General features: G+C 55.5%; 2 protein-coding genes across 4 annotated transcripts in view; both read right to left on the reverse strand.

Moving 5' to 3' along the window:
• Positions 1-10,871, reverse strand: part of TRAF7 (TNF receptor associated factor 7) — a 28,739-nt gene extending 17,868 nt beyond the window's left edge. The window contains exons 1-3 of one of the 2 annotated variants that reach the window (XM_030958357.1): positions 10,789-10,871; positions 707-828; positions 450-507 (exon numbers count right to left, since the gene is read on the reverse strand). In XM_030958357.1, coding sequence (XP_030814217.1) covers positions 450-507; positions 707-790 — 142 coding nt within the window. In that variant the 5' untranslated portion in view covers positions 791-828; positions 10,789-10,871. Of the gene's footprint in view, positions 1-449; positions 508-706; positions 829-7,243; positions 7,412-10,788 lie in introns of those variants that run through there. The other variant, XM_030958358.1, reaches the window with a different exon arrangement.
• Positions 10,872-12,342: 1,471 nt separating this feature from the next.
• Positions 12,343-26,458, reverse strand: part of RAB26 (RAB26, member RAS oncogene family) — a 31,073-nt gene continuing 16,957 nt past the window's right edge. For both annotated transcript variants that reach the window (XM_030958504.1, XM_030958505.1), the window contains exons 3-9: positions 17,679-17,720; positions 16,969-17,035; positions 16,207-16,259; positions 15,514-15,579; positions 15,306-15,362; positions 14,992-15,068; positions 12,343-14,527 (exon numbers count right to left, since the gene is read on the reverse strand). In XM_030958504.1, the coding sequence (XP_030814364.1) occupies positions 14,425-14,527; positions 14,992-15,068; positions 15,306-15,362; positions 15,514-15,579; positions 16,207-16,259; positions 16,969-17,035; positions 17,679-17,720 (465 nt within the window). In that variant the 3' untranslated portion in view covers positions 12,343-14,424. The remainder of the gene's footprint in view (positions 14,528-14,991; positions 15,069-15,305; positions 15,363-15,513; positions 15,580-16,206; positions 16,260-16,968; positions 17,036-17,678; positions 17,721-26,458) is intronic.

Consider the following 26,458-nt stretch of genomic DNA (forward strand, 5'->3'; position numbering starts at 1 on the left):
GCATTCCCCCACATGCCAGGCCTCAGGCTCCCCTCACCTGCTGAGCTTAGAGGAACAAGGCACAGGAATTGTAAATGACCAGGGACACTTGCATCCCCTCCTGTCTGAGCTAAAAGTGGCCACAGGGTTTTACCAAAGCTCCTCAGTGACTCACAGTCAGGCACAGAGGGAAGATGGACATTTTCAGCATTGGTGATGATTGTCACAGGGTTCAATAAGATTTGGTGCTGAGCTCAGCATCAAACCCTGTTGTATACTCTGCTTTCAGCAAAGGCTTCCTCAGTCTGCTTGAGGAGAGAAAATTCCTGTGCCTGCTCATTTCCATCCTGTCAGGACACACAACACCAAACCCAGCCCCTCAACACCTGGTTAATGACCAGAGAGATTCTCCCAACAGCTTTAGGATCTGTAAAAGGACAACAACCACACACAGTACATGAAATACTCACCCTTAGTGATGGTGGTCACAGCAGAGAAGGCTGGTCCAAAAGTTGTTTCCATTCTTGTCTGAAATATTGAAAAAACCAATGTCAGGGCATTTAAAGCCTTGAGGCTTTGCCTGAGCTGGTGAAATGCTGCATACACATGCCCAGCTTTCCTCTGTGAATAGTGAGATTTTAAGTGGCAGGCAAATAGCCTGTTTCAAAAGAAGGATGAGAGCACAGGAAGCAGGGCTGTGCTGTTGTGCCAGCAGCAGTGGCCTTACCCCGTTAGTGTTCTCAGCAGTAGTGATGGTTGTTGTGCCACTGGAGAAACGATTGTAGCAGCGAGCGCTCTTGTTTGAGCTCATAATCTAGGCCAGCATCTGTTAGTCATGGGAAGCTTGCTCTGTGGGAGAAAAGGACACAAAGGGAGTTAGGCTCCTTGTGGGTATTTCCCTGGGCTCAGAGAACACTCTCCTGCAGCACAAAGCCCAAGCGTTTACCCAAACTCATAAAACCTGGATTTTCAGAAGCAAGAGGCAAGGACCAAGTCAGATTCCTTCAAATCGTCCCTGAGTGAGAGTTCAGCATTTTTAAAATATATGATTATCTTTTAATAAGAGCCTCACTCCTCTCCCTCCACCGGTTCATTAGGCTCAAGTTTGCCAAGTCAAGAATTCCACAACAGTAATCTGCAGAAACACAAGGAATGTGCTTTCTTTAACCTCTGCTGAAACCTGATACTGCTCCAGGGCACAATTATGCTGCTGTCCCAGCAAATCTGACAAGATGCTCTCAGTCTCCTTCAGAGCCAGGAGAGCCTCAGGAAGGAGCTGCAGCTCCTCTGCCATCACACAGAGGTGCTCCTGGCTCAGGCTGGAGTTTCCCTCAGAGAGGACAAAGCTCAGCCTGGCACTGGGGAGGTGAAGTGTCTCAGGTGTTTCTAGCAATTGGTTTTCTCTTACCTGGGAGTGACAGCTCCTAAATCTCCAAGCTCTTTATAAAACCACTGGGGTTTCTTCACTTTACAGAAAGGGAAACTGAGGCTCACAGAGAGCCAGGATCCCAGCACAGCTGTGAGCTGGGATTTGTGCAGGGATTCCCACCTCCCTGAGAGCCCTGGCACACAGGGCTGGGCACATCCTGCACGCACATTTTGAACACTGCAAGGGTGACTCTGGGGCTGTTCTCGGCCAAGGCTCTGCTCAGGGCCTGACACAGCAATTCCAGGGCTCCTGCAGCTCTGGGTCCAGCAGCTGGCAGGCAGCCAGGACAGCAGCACCCTGAGCAGGGGATTGCTGCTCGGGTCTAAACTCCCAGAAACAACTATGGTCAGAAATTATAAAAAATCCAAAATTCCAAAGAAAAACCAAACAAACAGAAACCCTGAAACCAAACCCAAAACCATCTGAAAAGCAAGGATCTGGATAATGTTTTCCACACACATGACAGCACTGTCCTGGCTGCTTGCAAATGCCAGATCCCTGAGGAGATGCTGAGCAGAGTCTGGAGCTGTCTCAAAAGCAGCAGGAATGAGCAGAGCTGTGCTGTAGCATTAGGGAGACCTGCAGAGTTTAAAGCTGGGCTCCAGCAAGCCACAGGTCTGGCTCTGGCCACTGGATCCTTTGATTCCTGTCTGTGCTCCCGAGGGCACAGAGAGCAGAGGGAGGGACGGAGGTGGCAGAGGCAGACGAAGGGTTTGGCCATTGGCCCCAGGAGATCTGAGCCCCACTGACCCAGCCCCTCTCCCTCTGGCAGCCCTGGATGAGCCACTGGAACCCTCCCGGCAAAAACTCCCCCCTTCTGCACAAGGCTGGAGATTCCCCTCTCTAATCACAAAGGCTGAAGATGAGAGGTCTCCAGCCGGGGTCTCCAGATGATGCAGTGCTCATAAATTAAGCAAAGCAAGTACTTCCATGAGCGATGGCACGAACTGCTGCATCTCCTGGGATTTCCCGTCTCAAGGCTGCATTATCTCATGTCCAGTAACATGCACATCCCTAAAATGTAGGTTCCCCACATCCAGCAGTACGCCTGGGCTCACCACTCTCCTCTGGAAAAGGGATTCAGCACTCTGCTCCTCCCATAATTGGCTGGAAATAGAGAAATATTCAAATTTCCAGGGATAGAAATCCATGCAACACCTACTCACACCTCCTTCATCCTGCCCTGCTCAAAGGCAGGAGCAGGGATTTGCTCCCACCTCATCAGCCACGTCAGTGAAGGTTAAGGAAACCTGGCATATCAAATATTCCTCGTGGGGTTTAGGGCAAAGAGTCATTCCCAGATGGAAAGAGAGGAAAGCCACCGTGATGGAGGATCAGGGCTGTCTGGAGACTCAGGCACAACTCCATTCCCTCTCATTTTCAGGGTATGCATCACCTTCAGATGAACAGATGGAGACTCAAGCAATGGGAAACACTCAGAGACAGGGAAAACAAAAATGGAGATAAACTGACAGTGTGAGGAGTTCTGTGATATCATCAAAGGTTGGATCAGATGTGCCACAAACAGTGACTGCAGCCACCTGAGCCACTGCAATAGTCCTTCAATCCCTGCCTGGAACCTCCAATAAACCCAAAGTGGGGAAGGGAATGTGGAATTGAGGGATTTCCCTTGGCCTGTGCCTGCAGCTTGGCTGAGCAAGGTACCTGCAGCAGCAGCAGCAGCAGCAGCAGGGAGCCTGCTGGTGTCTGCTCCGAGCAGAGACCAGAGGAATGTGAGCAATGGAAAAAATCTCCAGCAGAATATCAGCCAGGCTGCACAACCCCAGCAAGATCTGATTCCCAAACCTCTGCACCCACCACAGACAGGAGCATTTCAGCACAGCAGATGCCTCTCCACAGCATTGTCTGACAAGCTCCTCACACCCTCCTTTCCATCTGAGAACCTTTTCCAACTGATATCAAACGATTTAAAAGGAGGCAGAAAAAAGCTGATGGTGTCAACATTAATACCAATTTCCTACAGCACTTGCAAAAGTCTCTGCCAGATTTCTGCACCTTTGCTTGGCATCTGAACCCTGCCAGCTTCACTGTGCTCCCAGGCCTGAGTGTCCCTCTTGGGTGGCTGCTGCTGGGAACCCAGCCTGTGAGCCACATTCTCCTTGCCTGGATTTAATTTTTTAACATGCAACATCAGTGGTTTTTACAGTAAACAAAGAGGGGGGGAAATCTCCCCCGGAAATGGGAAGCTGTGGGGACCCAATATTCAGTAAATCCCACAGCTGATCATAACCAGATGTGAAGGGGGGCAGGGATGGGTTTCAGCATTTGCACATCGCAGGGATCAACTCGTGGCTTTTGAGACTCAATGAGAAGAAAAGCCTTAAAATCCTACTTTAGTAATTCAGGCAAGAAAAACCCAAGCAGCAGCAGCTGCAGAGGGAAGCAGTGCTCCCTCTCCCACTGCTGAGGGGAGATCCAACAGGATCAGCCTGTGACTGCACCTCAGAGCTGGCAGGAGAATCAGCACCAGTGGCCTGGCTAATTCCCTCACTCTGAGGTTATTCACCCCCAAGGAAACTGCTGGGCTGGCAAATTGTGCCAGAGCAGGAGTGCCTGGCAGTGGGAGAGGCAGGCACAGTTATCCTGCCCTGGCTGAACTTCCTTATCTCACTTCTTGGGTATTTATAGTGTAAGACCTGTTCCTCTTACATCACTGCACTCACAACAGAAGGGTTACACATCCCTGAGAGTGTTGGCACATCCCAGGGAAATACTCCCACAAAAGCAATGCAGGTGCCAAGGGCACAGGGTGACTGTGGGGTAATTAACTACTCTGGGCTAATTAACCACTCTGTGACCAGCAACACCTCAGGTGCAGCTCCTGACGAGGGCTGTCAGCATCTGGTCTGACCTGTACAGCACAGGGTGTGGGAATGCAGAGCTACAGCAGGTCCTGAGATGGACACCTCTCTGGGGACACCTCTCCATCCATGGACGCCTCTCCATCCATGGACACCTCTCCATCCATGGACACCTCTCCATCCATGGACACCTCTCCCTGGACACCTCCCCCTCCACCATCCATGGACACCTCTCTGGGGACACCTCTCCATCCATGGACGCCTCTCCATCCATGGACGCCTCTCCCTGGACACCAGAGCAGAGGCAGGCAGTGCAGCCCCCTGGTCACTCCTCAGCCCAGGAACCCCAGGCCAGGGCTCCCAGCAGCACAGCTGAGCCAGCCTGGCCCAGCCCCAGGTGAGGATGGGCAATAAAAGCCAGCAGTGAAACCACCACGGCTGCAGGTGACACAGCTCTGCCCAGCAGTCAGTACCAGTTGGTGGAGAAGAGCTTATGAAAAACCCCACAAAACTAAGGAGACAAAGAGGTTGTAGATGAGCTAAAATCTAAACCACCTGACCCAGCAGGACATTTCTTACACTCTTTAGATGTCAGTCAGTGCAGGAAGGACATAAAACATGAACAGAAGCTCAGCCTTACTGATAGGACGTGGCACCTCCACCTGATGAATCTGTGGAAGTCTTTTTACTGTTTGTGAGTTTTTCTTATAAGTCACACCAGCTTTTCTGAGTGTCTTACAGTGAGACCATAACTATACTGAGCTGTCATCAATAAAAATAAAAGGGATATTTTTAATTGCTGCTGCTTTTACCAGAGCTTGCACTGACTGCAGGGCTGAGAGAGAACATTCAACAGCTGTTTGAACACTGCCATGCCTTTGAACAAATGCAGCTCAGAAAGGAAAAGCATTTCATATGGTGCTTTTCCTAAAGGATAATGAAGCCTTGGGACTGAAGAATATTTGCAATACTCCATGGTAAAACCTGAAGCTGTAGCTTTTAAATGTTCCCATAGCTGGATCTAAAGTGATTGCTCTGGTGAAATGAAGCACCTCAATTTTCCCAGAAAAATAAAATTAAATTAGAAGTTAGAACAGAGGCCAATATTCAGTGCTGTTCCATGACACAAAAGCTACATTTGAAGTTTTATTTCCATTTCAGGTAACCTGGGAGGATCCACCTACAAGACCATTTTTGTTACGCAGCCCAGCTCTGACCCTGCAACCGAAATTGTCCTGTGTGGGCTCAGCAGCCCCTCAGGCACTGCTGGGCAGGAACAGGCACATCCACAGCTCTGCCACACAAGGACCTTAATCAAAAGGTGCTTTCAAAGTTGGCCCTGCCACTGCACAGCTGCGTGCTGTGCCTCTCACAGCTTGTGCTCTTCCACATCCTCCCTCAAAGAACAGACCCCTTCCGAGAACATCACATTGCTAAATTATGGATTTGGTGAAGGAAAAAGAATAAAACCCCAGCCTAGCCCTGAAACCAACAATGTCCTCCCCCTCCATGGCAAAAATCCCAGTGCTGCTGCAGTTCCTCAGGAGGGCATGGCCAGCTCTGTGCAAGGCAGATCCTGATGGAAGATACCACACCTGAGAGCTGAGAGCAGCCACCCTCACCACTCACACCACAGCTGGTGCTCCTCAGACCTGTCTGACAGAGAACAAGAGGCTGCCAGGACCCCACAGGGTCCTGTGGGCTGGCTCAGCTCTGCTCTTGGTGTCCCTGCTGCAAATCTGACAGAGAGAGGGGCTTGCAGCTCAACTGAAAACCCCTGAACACGTGGCAGGGCAGCAGCACAGACTGGGGGATGGAGAAACTTGGCCTCTGTTCCTCCAAGGAGGCCAGAGCAATGTTTGTCTCACCTGGACCCTGCTCTCCTGGAGTTCTGCTAGACCCAAAGCACTCAAAGCTCCTCTCTCCTTTATTCCCCAATTCCTGTGCCATGGCTGAGGCCTTTCCCAGCTGCTTTTCCTTCTGGCTGGCTGCACTGCATCCTCTGGAAAGCTCTAACTACCCCACCACACGATGGGATTCTTCCAGATTAAAGTCACAGCAAACCTGAGCCCATAGCCATGACTCAAACAGCACAAAGTAGCACTTCCACCCCCTGCTCCCCCCAGCATCCTCCAAAGCTTTGACACCTCGTGACACACACTCTTCCCTGCCCTCTGGATGCAACTAGAACACTTCAAAGATCCAGCTGAAATGCATCATCTCCTTCAGAAAAAAAAACATCCAGCAAATTCCAGTCACCTGCTCTTCTTTTGTACAGCTCCCTTGGGCTTTGCCACTGAGAACAAGCAGGAGGCACCTGTAGACACCAACACTCATCAATCAAATCAGTGATCCTGGGAGAAACAGCCCCAAATCCTTGATTCCAAAAGAAACCGGGGGATGTGGACACTTCCACCATGGCAAATCTACTGACAGCTTTGAGACAGAAGCACCACTCAGTGTCCCACAACCCCAAACACCACGGACTAAACTCTGCCCCAGGGTGACTCAGAATTCCAGGGCACACGGAATCCTCCAACTTGGCTTCTGTGCTCACAGCTCTGCCCAAGGAATATCGAGGATTTCCCACTTCTGGAACACCACACCAACCTCAGGACACACTTGCTGGGCTGCTGCAACCAAACACTCCACGCCCTTGCAAAGGTCACTCTGAAGGACCATAAAACCAGCCCAACACAGCTGCAGCTGCTGGATGGGCACAGGTACCCCTGCCAAACTGCTGCAGGGCTCCAGGTACATCCTGGAGGGATGGAAACAGCTCCTCCATCACTCCCAAACTGCTGCAGGGCTCCAGGTACATCCTGGAGGGATGGAAACAGCTCCTCCATCACTGCCAAACTGCTGAAGGGCTCCAGGTGCCTCCTGGAGGGATGGAAACAGCTCCTCCCTCACTGCTGCAGGGGAGCAGCTTCCTGGGAATGCTGCCTGACAGCCAGCACCCGGAGCAAACACTCCTCCTTGGAGCAAACACTCCTCCTTGGAGCACACTCACCCCTGGCCATCCTGGAGCAGCGGAGCCCAGCAAGATGCCACCAGCAGGCCCAGTTCCTGAGCTGGGGACAGGCTTCTCCTCGGCCAAAGAGATGCCACCAGCACGCCCAGCTCTGAGCTGGGGACAGGCTTCTCCTCGGCCCAAGCGCCTCTTCCGCTGCAGCGCTGTGTGGATCGCTCCCCGGTGATGTAAACACAAAGGCATGCGGAGCAGTGGGCGATATGTAAATCCAGCTGGAAAATCCCACAGCTCAGCCAATCTCCAGCTGCCTCCCAGCTTTGCCCCGGCTGCTCCGGGTTCAGTTTAGTGCAGGAAAAACAACCCTCTCTGAGCACACAGGGATTTATTCCCCTGATGGGACACAGAAAAGTTCTTCGCTTGCTTTAAGGGGAGTTGGAGTTTCTCAGCCTCTTTTATAGCTCCCAAACTCTTCAGAATTCTGCCCAACAAAGAGCAACACTCTCTGCCTGGAGAGACAAGCCAGGGAAACCCAAGAACAGCCACAAAAAGGCAGAGCTGGGGAGCAGGACTTGCCCAAAACACAGACACTGGTGGTGGTGGGAACTTCCAGTACCAGGACAGCCCTCCCAGAGCCACAAAAAAACAGAGCTGAGGAGCAGGACTGAGCTGAAACACAGACACTGGTGCTGCTGGGGACTTCCAGTGCCAGGACAGCCCTCCAGGGCTGAGGCTGTGCCAGGAGCAGGCACTGCCCCCTCCAGCCCCAGGACACCTCGTTCAGAGGTGGCTCTGAAGCTCCAAGGCTGCGCTCAGGGCAGAGCAGGAGCAGCCTGAATGGGTAATTTGGGGTGCTGCTGCCAAAGGCTCAAAGAGGGGTGACAGGTACCCCTGTGAGCAGCCAGCTGCCTCCCTCCTGGTCCCAGCTGTCCCTGCAGCCCCTGATCCAAGCCATGGGCACAGGGACGTGCTGGTGTGTGCCTCACCATGCCCACGGCAAAGGGAATAAACACCAGGAGGGAAGAGTTCCAACAGACTGAGCACAGCCAGGTAATCCGAGAGCGGAACCCAGGAAGGATTTTCTCTCCAGGGCACACCTTGCCTGCCTGGGATAACCCGTGAGAAAGGCACGGTCACACTCCAGGAAATCCCACACGCAGGGCCAGCAGGGCTGGGGGGTCCCTGGGAACACCCAGAGCCTGCAGGGCCCCCTGAGGCTCCGGCAGCACCTGGGCACTGTGGAGCCCCGGGATTGTGAAGGGCTGACCTCAGGCAGGGCCACAAACCTCCTGTGTGTGCACACATGGCTCCAGGCTGCACAGGAGGGCTCGCCCTGGGATCCCCAGGTCAGGGAACCAAACCACCCCAAAACCATGGATTGGGGTTTTTATCCTTCCTTGAGCCCAATCCACATGAAAAGCCCTGTCTGAGTGTTAGCAGGGAAGGTACAGCATCCCCTGCCTGGAAACACCACTGAGGCTCAGGTTTCCCATCTCCACAGGGTAAAACATCCCCTCCCTCAGGCAGTGTCACCTGCACACAGACCCAGCCCAGCAATGGAGCTTCTGGGGGGCTTCAGCCTGTCCCCCCCTGCTCCAGACAGGGACCCCAGGGCTGGAGAGGATCCAGCACACTGCAGGCAGGACCTGCTCCTGCAGCTTCCTGCACGACTTTAGGAATTTCCCTTGCCAGGGGAGGTGCAGGAGGAATTCCTTCACTGAAGGGGCTGCCCAGGGAGGTTTGGAGTGCCCATCCCTGGAGGTGTCCAAGGAACACCTGGATGTGGCACTCAGAGCTCTGGGCTGGGATCAGGCACAGGGTGGACTCAGGGGTCTTGGAGGTCTTTTCCAACCTAAACAATTCTGGGATTCTGTGATCTCACACTGCTTTCACTCATCAAGGGCTTTCTGGAACCATCCTTCACCTGCAAACCCTCTCCTGCAAGCCCCAGCACCCTCGCTGGGCTGGAAGCAGCCAAACACTCGAGGCCAAAATGCTGCAGCTGTTCAAGAGGAACCCGACTGCTCAGTGCAGCCTGGAAACACATCGCTGGGGGGAAAACACCCAGGGAGGCAAAATCACACAGCTGGGACTGAAACAAAGGCACAGCAACGGTGCCAGGGTGGAAGAAACAACTGCTGGGTCACAGTTCTTACACAGCTACGCCCTGGCAGGGACAGCAGCCTGGACCTGGGGGTTATGGACACCCAAACCTGCTCCTGGAGCACTCAGCAGCCCTGTGGTTGTGTCTGAGCCCCCAAACCCGCTCCTGGAGCACTCAGCAGCCCTGTGGCTGTGTCTGACACCCCCAAACCCGCTCCTGGAGCACTCAGCAGCCCTGTGGCTGTGTCTGACACCCCAAACCCGCCACTCCAGCAGCCCTGTGGTTGTGTCTGAGCCCCCAAACCCGCTCCTGGAGCACTCAGCAGCCCTGTGGCTGTGTCTGACACCCCAAACCCGCTCCTGGGCACTCAGCAGCCCTGTGGCTGTGTCTGACACCCCCAAACCCGCTCCTGGGCACTCAGCAGCCTGTGCTGTGTGACACCCCAAACCCGCCCTGGAGCACTCAGCAGCCCTGTGGCTGTGTCTGAGCCCCCAAACCCGCTCCTGGAGCACTCAGCAGCCCTGTGGCTGTGTCTGACACCCCCAAACCCGCTCCTGGAGCACTCAGCAGCCCTGTGGCTGTGTCTGACACCCCCAAACCCGCTCCTGGAGCACTCAGCAGCCCTGTGGCTGTGTCTGAGCCCCCAAACCCGCTCCTGGAGCACTCAGCAGCCCTGTGGCTGTGTCTGAGCCCCCAAACCCGCTCCTGGAGCACTCAGCAGCCCTGTGGCTGTGTCTGACACCCCCAAACCCGCTCCTGGAGCACTCAGCAGCCCTGTGGCTGTGTCTGAGCCCCCCAAACCCGCTCCTGGAGCACTCAGCAGCCCTGTGGCTGTGTCTGAGCCCAGCAGAGCCCACAGGGAAGAGGAACCAAGGGAATCCTCCCCGCTGCTCTCCCCAGCGATCCCACAGCCTGACAGCCTCTGCCAGCGGGACAGCGGCTGCAGCGGCAGGGACAGAGCCCGAGAGCTCGTGTGGAATGAGAAGAGAATGGCAGAATCCACAATTCACAGCTCCCAATCCGGACCTGCACATGTCCTGCGGCAGCCACGGAGACCGACCCGCAGAGAGCCCGCATTTTGTATATTGTGAGCCCAGAGCCCAGGGAAAGGAGCTTACTGCGAGGGCCGGAGAGAGCCAGCAGCAACACGTGCTGGTCAGATAGAGAATGGGGCAGAAAACGCCAAAACTGAGCAGAAAAAGCCAAAGCTAAGCGCAGACTGCGATGGGAGCCAGCGAACACCGCGGGAGGGCAGCGGGGCCGGGGAGCGAGGCCTGGCGGGATTCACCGGGACGGAACAGCGCGGATGATGCTCGGGCTGCCCGGAGCGCCCCAGCAGAGCCGCCGGCACCCCACACACAGCGGCCGGTGGGCACCTGGAGCGTCCGCCGGCGCCTCCCCGGCCCGCGCCCCGGCCCGCCCGGCCCCTCCCCTGCCGGAGCCGCCCGGAGCGGCCTGCCCGGCTCCCCCGGCCCGCCCGTACCTCCCAGCGGCGGCGGCGGCCGCAGCGCCGGTGCCCGGTCCCGGCACATCGCGCCCGGGCCTGCTGCCCCCCGCCGCCCGGCCCGGAAGAGCCGCGCCCAGCGCTCTTCGGGACTTGTAGTCCCGTGCGCCGCTTCCTGCCCGCGCCGCCGAGCCGCTTGGACTACAACTCCCAGCAGCCCCCGCAGACATGCACTCCACGCTATAACCACTATTGCTACTGGTTCTGCCCGGCCTCCTGCAGTGACCAATCAGAAGGCGGCAACTGCCGCCTCGGGCCACGCTGCGCTGCGCGTCGCCATTGGCAGGGAGGAAAACGGCGACCAATCAGCGCTGGGGGAGGCGGGGCGGCGGTCACGCCAACCGCTGGTGATTGGCTACGCCCACAGCAGTCTGACCAATAGCGGCGTCGCTGTGGCTATAAAAGACGAAGCGTGGCGCGCACGCGTTCTTTCCTTCCAGAGGTGCGGAACGGTACGGAGCGGTCTGGGCGGGCGGGAGTGGGGCCGGTAACGGCGATATTACCGAGGGCGGGCCGCTGATGATCCACATTTACCTTTCTGACACCTCGTCTGAGGGTGGCGGGCGGCCGCAGCCCCTGCTGAGCAGCCACGGCTGAGGCCCGCGGTGCCCGCGGCCCGGCCGGGCGGGCGGGCGCGCTCCTCCCCTCACGCGCTGCCTTCTCCCCTCAGGGCTCGGCGGGAAGCGGCCGCGGCGTGCGGCTCGGCGGTGGCGATGTCCGAGCCCCCGCGCCCCATCCGGGGCTGTCCCGCCGCTGTGGGCCGGTAAAAGGCGGTGTTCCCTGCTCCGGTGTTTGCGGTAAGTGGGGCTGAGCCCCGGGAAATGCTCCTGCTCCGCAACGAGGCGGCTCTTAGAGCACAAAGAAGCAGCTGCGGAATCGGCTGGAGGAGAGAATTCACCGACTTTTACTTTCCCTCGTGGGTTAGTTCAAGGTGAATATCCTGGCCGGGCGGTGGGTGCAGTAGTGTGAGTAAGTGAAAGGATTTACATTCTTAACTCTAGTGCTACAGTGTGTAGAATGAGAACTAAAATGTTTTTTCTGTTCAGCTCCGTGGAAGATAATCGGCTACTCCTGTAAGGTTTTCCCACTCAACACCAGCTTTAAGTGTGAATGCTTTACTGTTGTATTTCTACTTCAGCTTCTATATAAAGCAAATTTTGTAGTTTACAGGTGAATAAAGTTTTGAAAAGTCTGGGTTTTGCTTCTGTTTATCAATGTTTCCATGGGAGACATGTACCTCCAAAGGCTGACTGGAAATGTTGTGTGGGTACTCAGTGGAACTGGAGTGCATTGAAATGTGATGCATTTTTCTCAGCCCCACTCCCTTCATTGGAGTCTTGGAGTCACTTTGGTTGGATGGGAACTACAGCAGTGCCCCTGGCAGCTGTGCCAGGGAAATTACCCCAATATCCAGTTTAAACTGTCATACCCTGGTTCTGCCGTGTGGATCTAGATGGTTTCAAGGCTGAGCTGAAATATTTAAACGACTTAACAGTGCTGTTTAGACAATCAAAGCACCGCTGTGGCCATGGAGATTATTAAAAAAATTTTATTAACAGGAACGAACCGAAAGCTGTAAACAAGAGCCAGCAGAAATGGGATGTTGCAGGTGAGGCCGAGTCCTCGCACATGGCTGGGTGCTGTGAGCAATTAACTGCAATAATTAACGCTGCGCTGAGCAGTTCCGCGTGGTGGCAGCAAAGGCCCGTGGAAAATCCCAAACGGCCGTGAGGAGGAGCTTTGGGGCCAGCCCAGTGTGCAGGCACTGGGAAACCAGTCCCACACTGGGAGAGGGGCTGAGCCTGCTCGAAGTTTGGGTGTAAACCACAACCAGGCCTGTGAGGCCTCTGCTGGAGCAGAGTCTGTTCCCCACAGGCAGGCTGGAAGTGCTCCAAAGGAAAATAGTTACATCTTCCTCATTTAAAGGGGTTTTTATTGGTTTTAGACCACACTGAGCAAGAAGTGAGCAGCTGTCAGCTTTGTAACCCAGACAGATGCCAGTCTGAGGGACAGGGAAGGTAGCAACCTAACACTAGGAATCCTAATCCTTTAGGAATCCTAAATTTTGCCTTTAGGGAGACTCCTTGTCACCTCGGGATGGGGCTGCTGCTGCTCCAAGGGCAGGATGAGGAAACAGCCATGGAGCTGCCAGGCTGGTCCTGCCCCACACAAAACCAAATTACTGGGGAGAGGGGGCCCTGACAGCCCCCCATGACAGAGCTCACCTGGCTGCTCCTGCAGGACTGGCACAGGGTTTGCCAGGAATGCAAACATTCCTGCACAAATGGGTTTTCCACAGGTGATTTTAAATTTTTAATCAGACAATTTTAAGACTTGTCTCTCCCCTAAAATACTATTTAGGGAAGAAAGCTGGTTCATTTTAAGATCCATTTCACCCTGTGAAGCTGTAGCTGCTCATGTTGCTGTAGCTCCCTGAGGAGTGGAGCTCAGAGCACGTGGGAGCTGCAGAGGCTCCTTGTGCCCATCAGGAAGGCAGTGCTGGAGCCAAAATCCAGGAAATATGAGGGGCAGGGGCATCTGAGTCAGCAGCTGGGGGGGCTGGTGCTGGCTGGAGGGCAAAGGATGGGTGATTTATTCTGTTCCATTTGGAGGAGCCACCGAGGCTCGGTGCAGCGGGCACCTGCTGAGGTGTGCGTGGAGTTTTCAAAGGGAAAAATTGCCAAAGGCCAAACACTTCATCCAGATTCAGATTTGTACTGAGAAGTGCAGCTTGACAAAAAAACAGCCAAAAGCCTGACACAGACGAAAGGGGTGAGGAGGCCCTTGAAGAGAGCTGGCAGGAGTCTGCAGCCTGTAAAATCACTGCCTGCAGCTTCCCCCCAGCTCTCTGCGTGAAAAGAAAGAGCTGCCCAAGAGAACTTTGAAGATATCAAAGCGTTGTTGCAGTCTGAAAACACCATCACACTTAGAGGAAGGTATTTAGGATAAGCTGCAATACATTAGGTTTCTTCTCAAAGTACTAGAAAGGGCGGAAGGAGGAGAAGCAGAGCCTTTCCCAAAGGGATGAGCATTCAGAAATCTCTGTACACAGCCAGGTGTGCAGGAGCTCACTCAGACAGCCAAGCTCTGCCTTTGCAGGGAGCAGGAGAATCCCTCACCGTGGGAACGTGTCCCACCTCACAGGGATGGACAGTCAGGAGAAAGCACCTACAGGAATGGCTGCCTTCAAACGCATCCTTCCTGCACGCCCCAGGCCAGGGCTCTCAGCTGAGTTCCAGGTACACAGGGAAAGAAAAGGGAATTCAGGACGTTCTCCTACCCAGAAAAAAATCAGGACTTTTTTCCTCCTAGGTGGGGAGAAGGTGTTGGTTCCCCTGCATCACAGCCTGGCTCTCACCAAGGTTACAGCAGCCTCACAGAGCAGGCACAGAGGGAGAGAGAGCCCAGCCCCTTCCAAACCCCCTCCTCCCACCTGTGAGCAGGGCAGGGACGCTGGCCAGGGGAGCTGGAGCCGATGGATGCGGGGGCTGCAGAATCCGAGAGCTTTTCCTGCTGCTCTGTGCCCTGCTCTCAGCTGGCCTTGGGGCAGACACAGACACGACAGACGGACATGCACACACTGCCCACGGGCCTGAGTCTCTGTACAAACACACGTTAGGACCTGCAGCAGCCCGAGCCTCGCACTTCCTTCTTCACATAGTCGTGCAGCTTGAATTTGGGCTCGTTGGGCAGCTTCATGGACCTGTGCTTCAGCTCCCTGGCAAAGGGAAGAGATGCTACTCTTACACTGCTGCTTCTGGCAGGGAGAGGATTTTGTCTGGAAGGGGCCAGAGAGGGAGTTTGGACAAGGGCATGGAGTGACAGGACACAGGGAATGGCTTTCCCCTGACAGGGCAGGGGTAGATGGGATGTTGGGAAGGAATCCTTCCCTGTGAGGATAGTGAGGCCCTGGCACAGGTTGCCCAGTGAAGCTGTGGCTGTCCCTGGATCCCTGGAAGTGTCCAAAGCCAGACATGACAGGGCTTGGAGCAGCCTGGGATGGTGGAAGGTGCCCCTGCCATGGCAGGGGATGGAACTGAATGGGCTTTAAGGTCTCTTCCAACCCAAGCCATCCCAGGATTCTATGATTCCAAGCTGCCTTGCCCAGCTCAGTTGATCTCAGCGTGGCTTGGACACTGCTAAAGCTCCTTTGGAGGACAAGGCCACGCTCTGGTCACTTACTTGGCAATGGCTGTGAATGCTAATTCCACGTTGAGGCCGCTCTTGGCGCTGGTCTCCATGAAGGGCACTCCATACTCCTGTGGGATGAGACACAGCCCTGTCAGGAGTGCCACCAAGGGTGTTCCCAGGGCTCTCAGGGAGCAATTCTTGAGGACAAAAGTGGTGTTAGTAGAAACTTAAAGGAAGAACAGATGAGGAGAAAGGGGAGAACATGACAAGGGAAAAAAAGCCAAGTGTTCCCAGGTGTATTTTGGGTCAGACTGGTCTCCAGGTGACCATTTCCTGTGCACATCCTCAGGGACATCCTCACCTACCTTGGCAAGCTTCTCTCCATCTTCCCTTTTCACCACTCTGTCCTGGGCAGAATCCACCTGCAAGAGGAATGGCAAAGAGCAGTTTGTGGTGATTGGGAAGGTCACAGCATGTACCTCCCTGTCCCCTCATGCCCTGCCAGGCTCCCCTGCCCGTGCCTCCAGCGTGGGAGGAACAGGAGGCTCTGCAAAGCCCTGGGGCCAGGCTCACCTTGTTTCCCAGTAACATGAGGACCACATCCTGCTGTGCATATTCATGGATCTCTGTCAGCCAAGCCTGGAGGGACACAGCCAAAGAGAGGGGTTGGCAATGGCTCCAGGAGGAGCAGGGGAATGGCAGTGATGGGGAGCTGCCCCAGTGCTGCCATGGACACCCTCAGTAGGCAGTGCAGCCACCCCAAGCAATGCCAGGGATGTTCCACGGATGATCCCTGTCAACAAGGGGGTACCTGGGGTTCCCCTGACCCCTGGGGGACCCACTTTGTCTGCTAGCAGATCCCCATTTCCCAGGGTAACATCAGCCCCCGGGATGTGCCCTGTGCCCATGTCCTGCACGTGCTGCCCCCGTGCCAAGCACAGTGCTCCCAGCAGGCACCTGAACCTGCCTCCCTGAGCTGTGGGGTGGCTTCCCTGCCCTCTAATCCAGCCTAATCCAATCAAACCTGCTCTAATTCCCTGTAATCCCTGGCCCCCTGGTGTGAGCAGCTGCCTGCTGTCTCCAGTGCCGGAGCAGTGAATCCATCACCCTTTGTGTGCTGTGAAAGGGAACACCTTCTCTGGCTGTCCTTGCAGGTGCTCAGCAGTGACCAGAGCCCTTCTGCAAGTGACCACAGCTCCTGAACAAACCCACAACCCAGCCAGTGACACGTGGGGGACAGCAGGAGGGCCCAGGCTGCTGCTGTACCTGGATGTTGTCAAAGGAGGCTTTGTTGGTGACATCGTAGAGCAGGAGCAGGGCTGTGGAGAGAGGGACAACCCGTTAGTGCCTGTGCCAGACCGAGCCCACAGAGCACACGGCCCCTGTGGCCGTGAGACACAGAACACACTGAAATCCAGCACAGCAACACCTCACACTGCTGGTGTTTGCAGAGTGGTGGTGTTCGCAGGGGTCCCAGGATGAGGGAAGAGACGAGGATCTGACTCAGATCCTGATGTTTCAGAAGGCTTATTTCTTATTTTATGATATATATTATATTAAAACTACACTAAAAGAATAGAAGAATGGATTTAATCAGAAAGCTTGCAAGCAAAGGAAAAGGAATAATAATAAAATCTTGTGACTGACCAGACAGTCTGATACAGCTGGGCTGTGATTGGCCATTAATTAAAAACAACCACATGAGATCAATCACAGATCCACCTGTTGCATTCCACAGCAGCAGATAACCATTATTTACATTTTGTTTCTGAGGCCTCGGCTTCTCAGGAGAAAAAATCCTGAGGAAAGGATTTTTCATACAATGTGTCTGTGACAGCAGAGCCTCCTCCATCCACAGCAGCTGCTTCCCATGGAAAATCACTCCAGCGATTCCTGGCTCACCTGGCCTGCAGAGGCAGCTCAGGGTCCCCAGAGCAGGAGCAGGGGCTCCCCAGGAGCTCCCCGGGAGCAGAGGTGGCCCTGCTTGCCCAGAGCTGGATCCCCGGGAGCAGAGGTGGCCCTGCTTACCGTGGGCATCCCGGTAGTAGGCGTGGGTGACGCTGCGGAAGCGCTCCTGCCCGGCCGTGTCCCAGATCTGGAAGGCAGACAGGAGCAGAGGGATCAGACCTGAGCAGAACCCACCCAAACCAGCCCAAACAGAACGGTGCAACCCCAGGAAGCTTCTCCAGCTTTTGCTCCCGGGGATATCAATAGGAAAAATGACCAGAGCAATAAATACGGAGGCAGCGCCTTCCCACTCCTCAGCGTGGGGACACGACGTGGCCAAGGGCTCCCAACACAGCCATTAATTGGAAAATCCATGGAGCAGATGGATGCATGGGGACCTGCTAATGTGATTTATCAGTCCTTAATGCAGCAGGAGGTTTGCAGAGAGCACACTGCTGCCTGGAGGATCTGTGTTACCGAGCTGCGGGCAAAGGGCTCGCAGAAACTGTCAGGTCTGAGGGGGCTGGAACAGCTCTGGCTGCAGGGCACACAGGCTGGGATGGGGATCACTGTGGCCAGAACAGCCCCCAGCCCTGTGCAGGCCCCTGCCAAGGGGACAGAGCAGCCAGAAGGCTCTGTAAGGCTGACCCAGGGCAGGAGACACGAGCACAAAGGATAGAGGTGGGGCCCCATTTTGGGAGTGCTCCTCTGCTTTGTCCTCTGAGGGGCTTTGGCCATCTCTGAACACCCAGGGCAGCAAGGGAGATGTGTCCAGGGACATGGGGACATACCTGCAGCTTCACCTTCACCCCATCCACCGTCAGCACCTTGTTCTGAAAGAGAATGGGAAGGGTGGGGAGGGGTGAGCACAGCCGCACGACGCCAAGGGAGACACAGCCAGCCCCCATCCCAGCCAGTGCTCCCCCCAAACCCTCGGGCTGATCCCCTCTCCTGCTTCTTAAACTCCCATCCATTGGTCCCAGCACCTGCAGAGCCATTTTCACCAGGGCCCAACCAGAGGATCTCTCCCTGTATCAGCAAAAGTTGCATCTATTTGGGTACCTAAACCCTGGCAATGCCACACCCAGCTCAGGCTGGAGACCACTGGCCATAAATTAATGAGCACCAACATCCCACCTTAATAGCCTTCAAAAGACACAGATATCCACTTCACATGCAGCCAGCAAATTAAAAATAATTCCTGCTCCTGCCCCTTGGACCTGTTCTTCTCCTGGTCTCTCTCTTAGTATGTTTCCCCTCCTGTTTTCCTCGGTTTTAGGAAAGGTGGAACCGAGGAGGAGAGGGGGAAGTGTCCCTCCACAGTGGGTTTTCCCCAAAGCCAATGGGATATTTTGTGTGGAAGGATGCCCTGGCAGAGCTGGGAGCTGTGTGGGAGCCCTCAGTGTCCCTCAGGGTGGCTGTGCCAGACAGGGAGGGCAGGAGATGGATCCTGACCGTGTCCCAGAGCAGCCACCATCCCAGCAATCTGCACCAGCCTCTCCAAACATTAAAGGAATGCAAGCCTACAGACCGGGGGTCCCAGGGGAAGGAGCAGAGAAGAGATTAATTTGCTTGCCAGATCCATAGAAATTAGCACAGCAATCAGTGGGACGTGCTGGAACCACGGCCAGGGAACAGCACACCAGTGGGACGAGGCAGCTGGTGGCTGCTCTGCTGATCATTTAAATCCCATTTCCTCCAGTTGCTCTGGAGCTGGTTTGGGATGCTCCCATCTCCCATGGCATGGGATGGCCAAGGCTGCCACGACCCCAGCTGGGCTCTGCTGGCTCACACACACCCTGGCACTGGACATGCCACCAGCCACTGCAGTGCCACCAAACCCCAGGGATCCATGCCAAGACCTATCCCTGCCCATCCCACACCCCTCAGGTGCTGGTGAGGCTCTTCATTGATAGTTTTAAGGAGGGCAGAGGGAGCAGCTCATCTCGTGCACATCTCCACAAGGATGTGGAGAGGAGGAGAGGGCAGGAGGAGCCGGAGCGCTGAATCCTCCTCTGCTCAGGCAGCGCAGGGAGACGGCCCAGGGTTATAAATACCTTCAAAGGCAGCGACTGAGACGGGGGAGAGAAGTGATTCACAGCCCAGGAGCTGTAAAAATAGGCACCAGGGACTGGGGTGGGGGAGCAGGGAGCTACTCAGGGAAAAGCCAGGGCTCGGGGAGCCGGCCGGGGCTTTAGGGCTCCCCACATGTGGAGCTGAGCCTCTCCCACAATGAGTGTCACGTTAAAACCAGCACCAAGAGGTGCCCTGCCCCATGGCCACATGAGCACGTCCAGCTCAGAGCAGAGTGTGGGGCTGTGCCCAGGGACATGGCCATGTCCCCAGTGTGCCCGTGCTCCCAGGCTGGCAGGACACCACGGGTGACAGGGACAGACACCACAGCCCCAGCCCTGAGCATGGATCAGCCAGGCCAAAGCCACCTTGAAGCATCTGGGGAGCAGCCAAAAAGGCTGGAGCTCCAGAGGTGCCCCACACGCTCTGACCTCCACTTCAGGAGTTAATTAACACGGAGCCAGCAGCAACAGCAGTCACACTAATTATGGCTGACCTATATTTTAGGGAGGTCAATGCTTAGACCTAGTTCAAGTCTGCACAGGGATCCAGGTGCTGCTGGACCAGCCTGGGGGAAAAAATTGATTTTGTGAGGATTGGTGTGGGATTGGTGAGAATCTGTAGAAGTGCTCCTGCAGGCAGGAAACACAGCCAGAGTGAGCCAGAGCATCACTGGTGCTGGCATCCCTGCCTGCATCCCAAGGTTTGTCCAGAGCACCTGTGGCTGCCCCAGCCCTGGAAGTGTCCAAGATGTTCAGATGAAGCAGATGCCCAGGTCTCCCCCACACCACAGCTAAGTGACTTTCCAGCTTCCAATTTTTTTTTTTTTTTTTTTTGAGATGCCTCAATTCCCTCCTGTCAGCCCTTCCAAGGCACAGCTGGGGGCTGAGCTCCTAATAAGCATCCAAAGACAAAAGCTGTGGTGTGTCAAGGCACTGAGATGTGAAATGTGCTGCCAGCCCTGCTGGCGAGGGAGGGGCTGTGCTGCTCAGGGCTCCTGCTCATCTCACTGTTTGTTAGAGCAGGGGTAACGCTCCCAGCAGCCTCCTGCCACAATTCGGGCAGCAAAACCATCCCTGCACCTCAGCTCTGCTCTCGCCCTTCCCAATTTCAGTTTTGTGTCCTTTTTCCTGGGGCAGTGCAAACGTTATTGAGACCTCATCTAGCAGGGGCAGCAGTGGAATGCCTGCAGTGCCCAGGGCGGACAAACACGATGCTCCCAAGTTAAATAATCGTCAGGACATCAGATAAACAAAGTCAGAACCTTGCAGATGCAGGAAAAATTAAATTACCAAGTGCAGATGGTCCTCAATTAAGAGTAGCATTATCACACAGCGAGCCCCTCTGGCTGCAGCTCTGGCACCATCCCACAGCCACGAGTGCCCAGAGCAGCAGAGGGGAGGGAGGGGAAGGCAATGGGGTGAAACTGTGCTGCTGCTGAGACGTGCACAGACAGTGCTGCAGGATGGGCAAATGCCACAGCCCGGATCACAGGGTACCCCCAGGATGGGAAATGCCACAGCCTGGGTCACAGGGTACCCACAGGACAGGCAGATGCCATCACAGGGTCCCCACAGTGCCCATGAACCCCACCAGGAGCAGCTGGCACGTCCCCAGTGCCCGAGCCCATGGCACTGAAGCTGCAGCACACCCCAGGCTCAGCATCACCCACAGCCCGGCCTCCCCCAGCTCTTACACGCATGAACTCATTAATTAAAGCCTTTCAAGTTAAATTGGATACACGGATCAATTTGCTCTGCAATTATCTGGACAAATGGGGAGCTGCTCAGGGGCACCACGGAGGCTCCAGCCAGGGGACCCCCAGCCCGGCCCCTGGGGCTGTGACTGCTGCTGGCTCCAGGGCTGCTGCCCAGGAGTGCCCACCCAAGCACCCCCTGCACAGGGGCTCCGCTTTTACCATGGAAAATCTGATTATTGGGCCTTGGAGGCATCTCCTGCAGCTGGGGGGGGGGCAGATTCCTGTCAGAATGGGGATAAATGGCACTAGTGACTATAGATCAAAGCAGGCGCAGGCACTGGGGCAGCACAGAGTTAATTAGTGCCAGTAATGAGCTGTGGGACTGACAGTGCAGCCACCCAGAAATGTCATTAGGTTGTGGTGTCACCGGGCCAGGCCAGCTGGGAGCGAGGCACAGATTGGGCTGTCCTTTACTGCAGGGAGCCAGGAGACACCGCAGGGCAGGGGGGGCTGAAGGGGGCTGGGGTGTGACCGTGTCACAGGGGTCTGAGGATGAGGGAGAAACGAGGATCTGACTCCATGTCTCAGAAGGCTTATTTCTTATTTTATGATATATATTACATTAAAACTATACTAAAAGAATAGAAGAAAGGATTTCATCAGAAGGCTAGCTAAGAATAGAATAAGGAAGGAATGATAACAAAAGCTTCTGTCTCAGAGTCCGGTCCAGCTGACTGTGATTGGCCATTAATTAGAAACAACCCCATGAGACCAATCACAGATGCACCTGTTGCATTCCACAGCAGCAGATAACCATTGGTTACATTTTGTTCCTAAGGCCTCTCAGCTTCTCAGGATAAAAATCCTAAAGAAAGGATATTTCATGAAATGTGTCTGTGACACTGGAGCCCCCCAGCCCCACACCAGGGCCACACCAGGAGCCAAACTCCGACCTGGCAAAGCCAGGGAGCCCCTGTGAGCACAAACACTGCTGTGCCAGGAGGAAATGGGATGAGTTGTGATATAGCAGACACACAAATAACCACCTCCAACGGCGGCTGCAAAAATAGATCAAGGATCGATATGGAAATCTGCCCAAAACAGCAGGACACTGCATTAAATCTGCTCATTAAAACCCCGAGGTTGGTTTCCCCAGACATGTGCAGCCAGGGAGCTGCTCCTGGGGGCTCAGCATCTCTCCAGGCACAGCTCCTGCCTCAGGGACATCCCAGCCCATTGCCCAGGCCAGGATCCAGGAGCAGCCCCACTCTGCCCCCTCAGAGCTCCAAAATCCTGGGCCCTCTAAATCCAAGCAGTGCCTGATCCTGCACAGCCCAGCACAGCCAGGCCACCACTCCAGCTGGGAAAGCCCTTCGAGGAGCCCAGTGCCTGCAGGAGAGGGGAGGCACAGCCTGATGCTGTGCTGGAGCCTGCAGAAAGCCTCTGGGCATGGGGAGAGCAGGGATGTGGCTGAGGCAGGGCTGCGCATGGTCCTGCTCCACCCGTGCTGTGTGGGGCTGCAGGATGTCCCAGGCACTGGGGACATTCAGTGATCCTCATCCTCCTCCTCCTCAGCTGTGCCACCACCAGAGACACCCATCAGTGGCCAGAACACCCCAGCACGGTTCTGCCTCTGCCACAGATCTTCCCTTCAGAGAAAAACCCCAGCCATCCATCTCCTGGGGCAGGGGATGAATTCCTCAGCAGCTCTGTGCATTTGCACTGTGCAGCTAAAAATAGGAACTTCTGCCTTGGGATGTTTTCCTCCCCAGGCCTTGCACACTCCTGCCTGCTGCCAAGATCCTTTCAGAGCCCGCAGCGTGCTCTGGCTGCTCAGCTCCTGCCCAGCCCCTCAGCACAACCGGGAAATGCACGTTAACACCACACAGCACCTCCAGCCCGCTCTGGTGCCACCCCACAGCCCCCTGGAGGGGTCACCCATCCTGTCCCCTCTGCCACAAGCCTGGCCCCAGAGCCACCCCACAGCTGTCACAGACATCTTTTCATGATAAACTCTTTCCTTAGGATTTTTATCCTGAGAAGCTGAGAGGCCTCAGGAACAAAATGTAACCAATGGTTATCTGCTGCTGTGGAATGCAACAGGTGCATCTGTGATTGCTCTCATGTGGTTGTTTCTAATTAATGGCCAATCACAGTCCAGCTGGCTTGGACTCTCTGTCCAAGATAGAAGCTTTTGTTATTCATTCTTTCTTTTTCTATTCTTAGCTATGCTTCTGGTGAAATCTTTTCTTCTATTCTTTTAGTATAGTTTTAATGTAATATATATCATAAAATAAGAAATAAGCCTTCTGAAACATGGAGTCAGATCCTCGTCTCTTCCCTCATCCTGGGACCCCTGCGGACACGGTCACAGTCACCCATCCTGTCCCCCCTGCCACATCCAGCCTGGAGCAGCCACAAACCTGACCCCAGAGCCACCGCACAGCCCCTTGGAGGGGTCACCCATCCTGTCCCCCCTGCACATCCAGCCTGCAGCAGCCACAAGCCTGGCCCTACACGAGTGCCCCCAGCCCTGGTGTCCAGCTGGGCCCCCACAGCACCCAGCGAGGGATGTCAGCAGCACCAGCCCTTGTCCAGAGCCTGCTCTCTACATTAAATCCCAATTAACATCTCCCTGGCTGCCAGCCCTGCCCAGATAAGAGCCCAGGCCCTTGTTCGGGCAGACACACTGAAGATTTACTGACTTATCTTCTTCTAGTCACATCAGTCTGCAAATAAAAGGGTTTTCTGGCAAGAAGAGAATCCTGTCTTAGGGACAGATTAGAGGTAAGAGGATCTGCTTAGGATGATACACTTTAAATTCAGCCCTGCTCTGTTTCTCAGCATTGCCTGCAGCACTCACAGTCCCGGGTGAGGGCTGTGTTCCCTCCCAGCCTGGCTGCTCCCTGGAACAGCAAAGTCTGGGGTGACCCACGGGAAGGTTCCCTGGGGAGGCTCAGGCAGGTGAGACTTGGTGCTCTCAAACCCAGCGGGGCTGCTCGGGCTCATCCCAGCAGGATGGAGACGGGGCCGTGTGGGGCTTTGAGAGTGGCAGTGATCCTGAGCCCCAACCCACGGGCAGCCAGAGAAACCCACCCCCAAATTCCCCAGGGCAGGATTTGCCCTCCTGGAGAGCAGAGCACCAGGAAGCTGCAGCCAGCAGGAAGCTGCAGCCCATCCCTGCAGCTCCAGAACAGGGGATGGGATCCTGCCCACCCCAGGATGGTCTGCACAGCTCCCCCACCTCCCTGCCCTGCGCCACTCACCCCTTCCATCTCCTTCTCCCATGCTGTATAAAATAAGGGACATCTTAAAAAATATCTCTGCTTACTTCTAAACCAGGAAGCCTTGGAAACAAAGGGGGCAGAGATGGCTCACGCAGATCTGTGCCAATACTGGGAATAAGGAACGTGGCACTCCACACATTTATCTTCATTTTGCTCATCAAGGCCATGGCACGCTGCAAAGCTGAGCAGGGATCTCCACGGAGCATTTATTGCTCTGTCATTTCTCATCTGGAGCAAACACGGCCCCGTCAGTGGCACAGAGATGAAAAATGGCTCATCAGGTCCTGTTAGACAGGGAATCATTTATCTGGGGAGAAATAAAGCCTAGCAGCACTTGTCTGACCTTAAAGGTCTTTTCCAACCTAAACCATTCCAGGATTTGCCTCAGTGACTGCAGCCAGCCCTGGGCTCAAAACTTGCCTGAAGTTTCTGAGAAGACTCCACAATCCAATTAAAGAGAAATCAGGGCTGCACATCCAGCAGCAAACACTCTGTCAGCACCCAGCAGCAACACAGCAGCGCCTGCAGACAGCACTGCAAACAGCATTGGTAAAGAGCACTTCTCATCCCTAAAGAAAATGAAATCCCCAAAGACCTGACAAAGGAATCTGTAGCTTTTTATCCCAAACACTGCCATCCTTCACCCACAGCCAAGGCAGACAGCTCCCAAAAACTGCTGTGCAGCAAACCTGAGCCCAGATTCTTGGAAGGATTCAAGGAAAGGAGAGGGACTGAAGAGCTCTGATGAGATTTTCTGGTGGCTGTACGAGTGCAGTCACCCTCCAGAACTGGATCCCATCTGCTCCCAGTGCTCCCTGGTCCCACAGCCCCTCTCTGCAGGGTGCAGAGGCAATGGGGACAGCCAGGGCTGCAATGCAGCAGGTCCCAGCCCCCTGTGCAGGGCAGGACCCTCCTCACCCTGTGCCTGCTCCCCAAAGTTCAGAGGAGCTCTCCGAGGTTTCACCTCCTCCTCACTGACCACAGAGCTCTCACTTTGCCACGGGGGGCAATGCCACCATGGTGCTGCCTGGCCACGTGTCCCTTGTGCAAGGACAATCATGAAATGGGCCTGGGACAGAGCTGGGGACACAGGGCTGAGCTGGGGACATGGGGACTGAGCTGGGGACAGTGGGACAGAGCTGGGGACACAGGGACAGAGCTGGGGACAGAGCTGGGGACATGGGGACAATGCTGGGGACAGAGCTGGGGACACAGGGACAGAGCTGGGGACAGAGCTGGGGACATGGGGACAGAGCTGGGGACACGGGGGCTGAGCTGGGGACACAGGGGCTGAGCAGGCAGAGCCCTGCCCACACTCCTGTGCCAGTGCCAGGGTGGCCACTGGGGTGCCCCACAGGTGGCACGAGGCAGAGGGCACAGCACAGGCACCGTGCTCCCCAAGCTTTGATCTTTGCAAAGCTTCTCCTTGTCCCTGGCAGCAGTCCCAGCTCTCCCATTTTCTGCTCTGCTGGAGCAGGCTCTTCCCCAGGTTTGGGCACCACTGAAAGCCCCGGGAGATGCAGAGGTGCTGAGGAATTGCAGCACACTCAGCACATCCTTTCCACACCAAAACCACCCAGTCAGTCCAACCAGTCTGGCCAATCCAGGTCCCCATTTGCTGTCCCCACGTGGGGCTCTGGAGCAGAGCTGCAAGCCAGGACTGTGCTGGGAAATCCCCCCAGGGAGGCAAAGCACCCCAGATCCCTCACTGGGGGTGCTGCAGGTCTGGGCAGTGCAGACCACGCTCCTGGGAAGCTGTTCCAACACTGCCAACCCTCTTACAAACAACACTGAACCAAAACCCACACACTGTCACGTTGATTTTTTTTGTTGCACGTTTGGGAAGCCCAGGCTCAGCCAAGAGCTGCAGCTGGAGCAGCCAGGTCTCAGGACAGGACTTCCAGCTCTGCACCGGGTTGTGGGGCTGGTCCCTGGAGCATCAGCCCTCCCAGAGCTGCTGTGCTCGCCCAGCACGCCCGGCTGGCAGGAACACTCTGACCCCACGTGCGTTATCCAGGAGGGAAAAACACAGCACATCTGCCAGGCATTAACGCTTGCTTGGGAACAAAGTTATTTTGGGCACTGTTGAGCACTTCTGCCATTAATTCATGCACATTGATAGGCGCAGCTCATGGAGGGCTGAGCCCCAGAGGCACCCAGCCTTGCCAGAGGCCACCTGGACGTGTCACCCCGGTGCCAAGGGGTCTGGGGAGCAGCCCCACAGAGCAGGACCCCCTCTGCAGCTCCTCAGCACTGACTGGGCAGTGCTCTGGGCAGGGAGGGCCGCCCTGCCACGCTGCTGCCACGGGCACGGGGGCTGTGGGGGCTGTGGGGCTGCCAGATCCAGGCTCAGCGCTAAAAACTGGCACCAGGAGCAGCAACAATCCCCCAGCCCTTCCTCTGAGGGAAACAGGGCCATGCAGAGCCCAGGGGTCACAGCTCAGCTGCTGCCCCACAGCTCCAGGGAACAAGGATGGAGCAATGAAAGCCTGGCCATGGGGCTGCAGGAAAG

This window comes from Camarhynchus parvulus, chromosome 14 (assembly GCF_901933205.1).
Source record: "Camarhynchus parvulus chromosome 14, STF_HiC, whole genome shotgun sequence".
Taxonomy (NCBI): domain Eukaryota; kingdom Metazoa; phylum Chordata; class Aves; order Passeriformes; family Thraupidae; genus Camarhynchus; species Camarhynchus parvulus.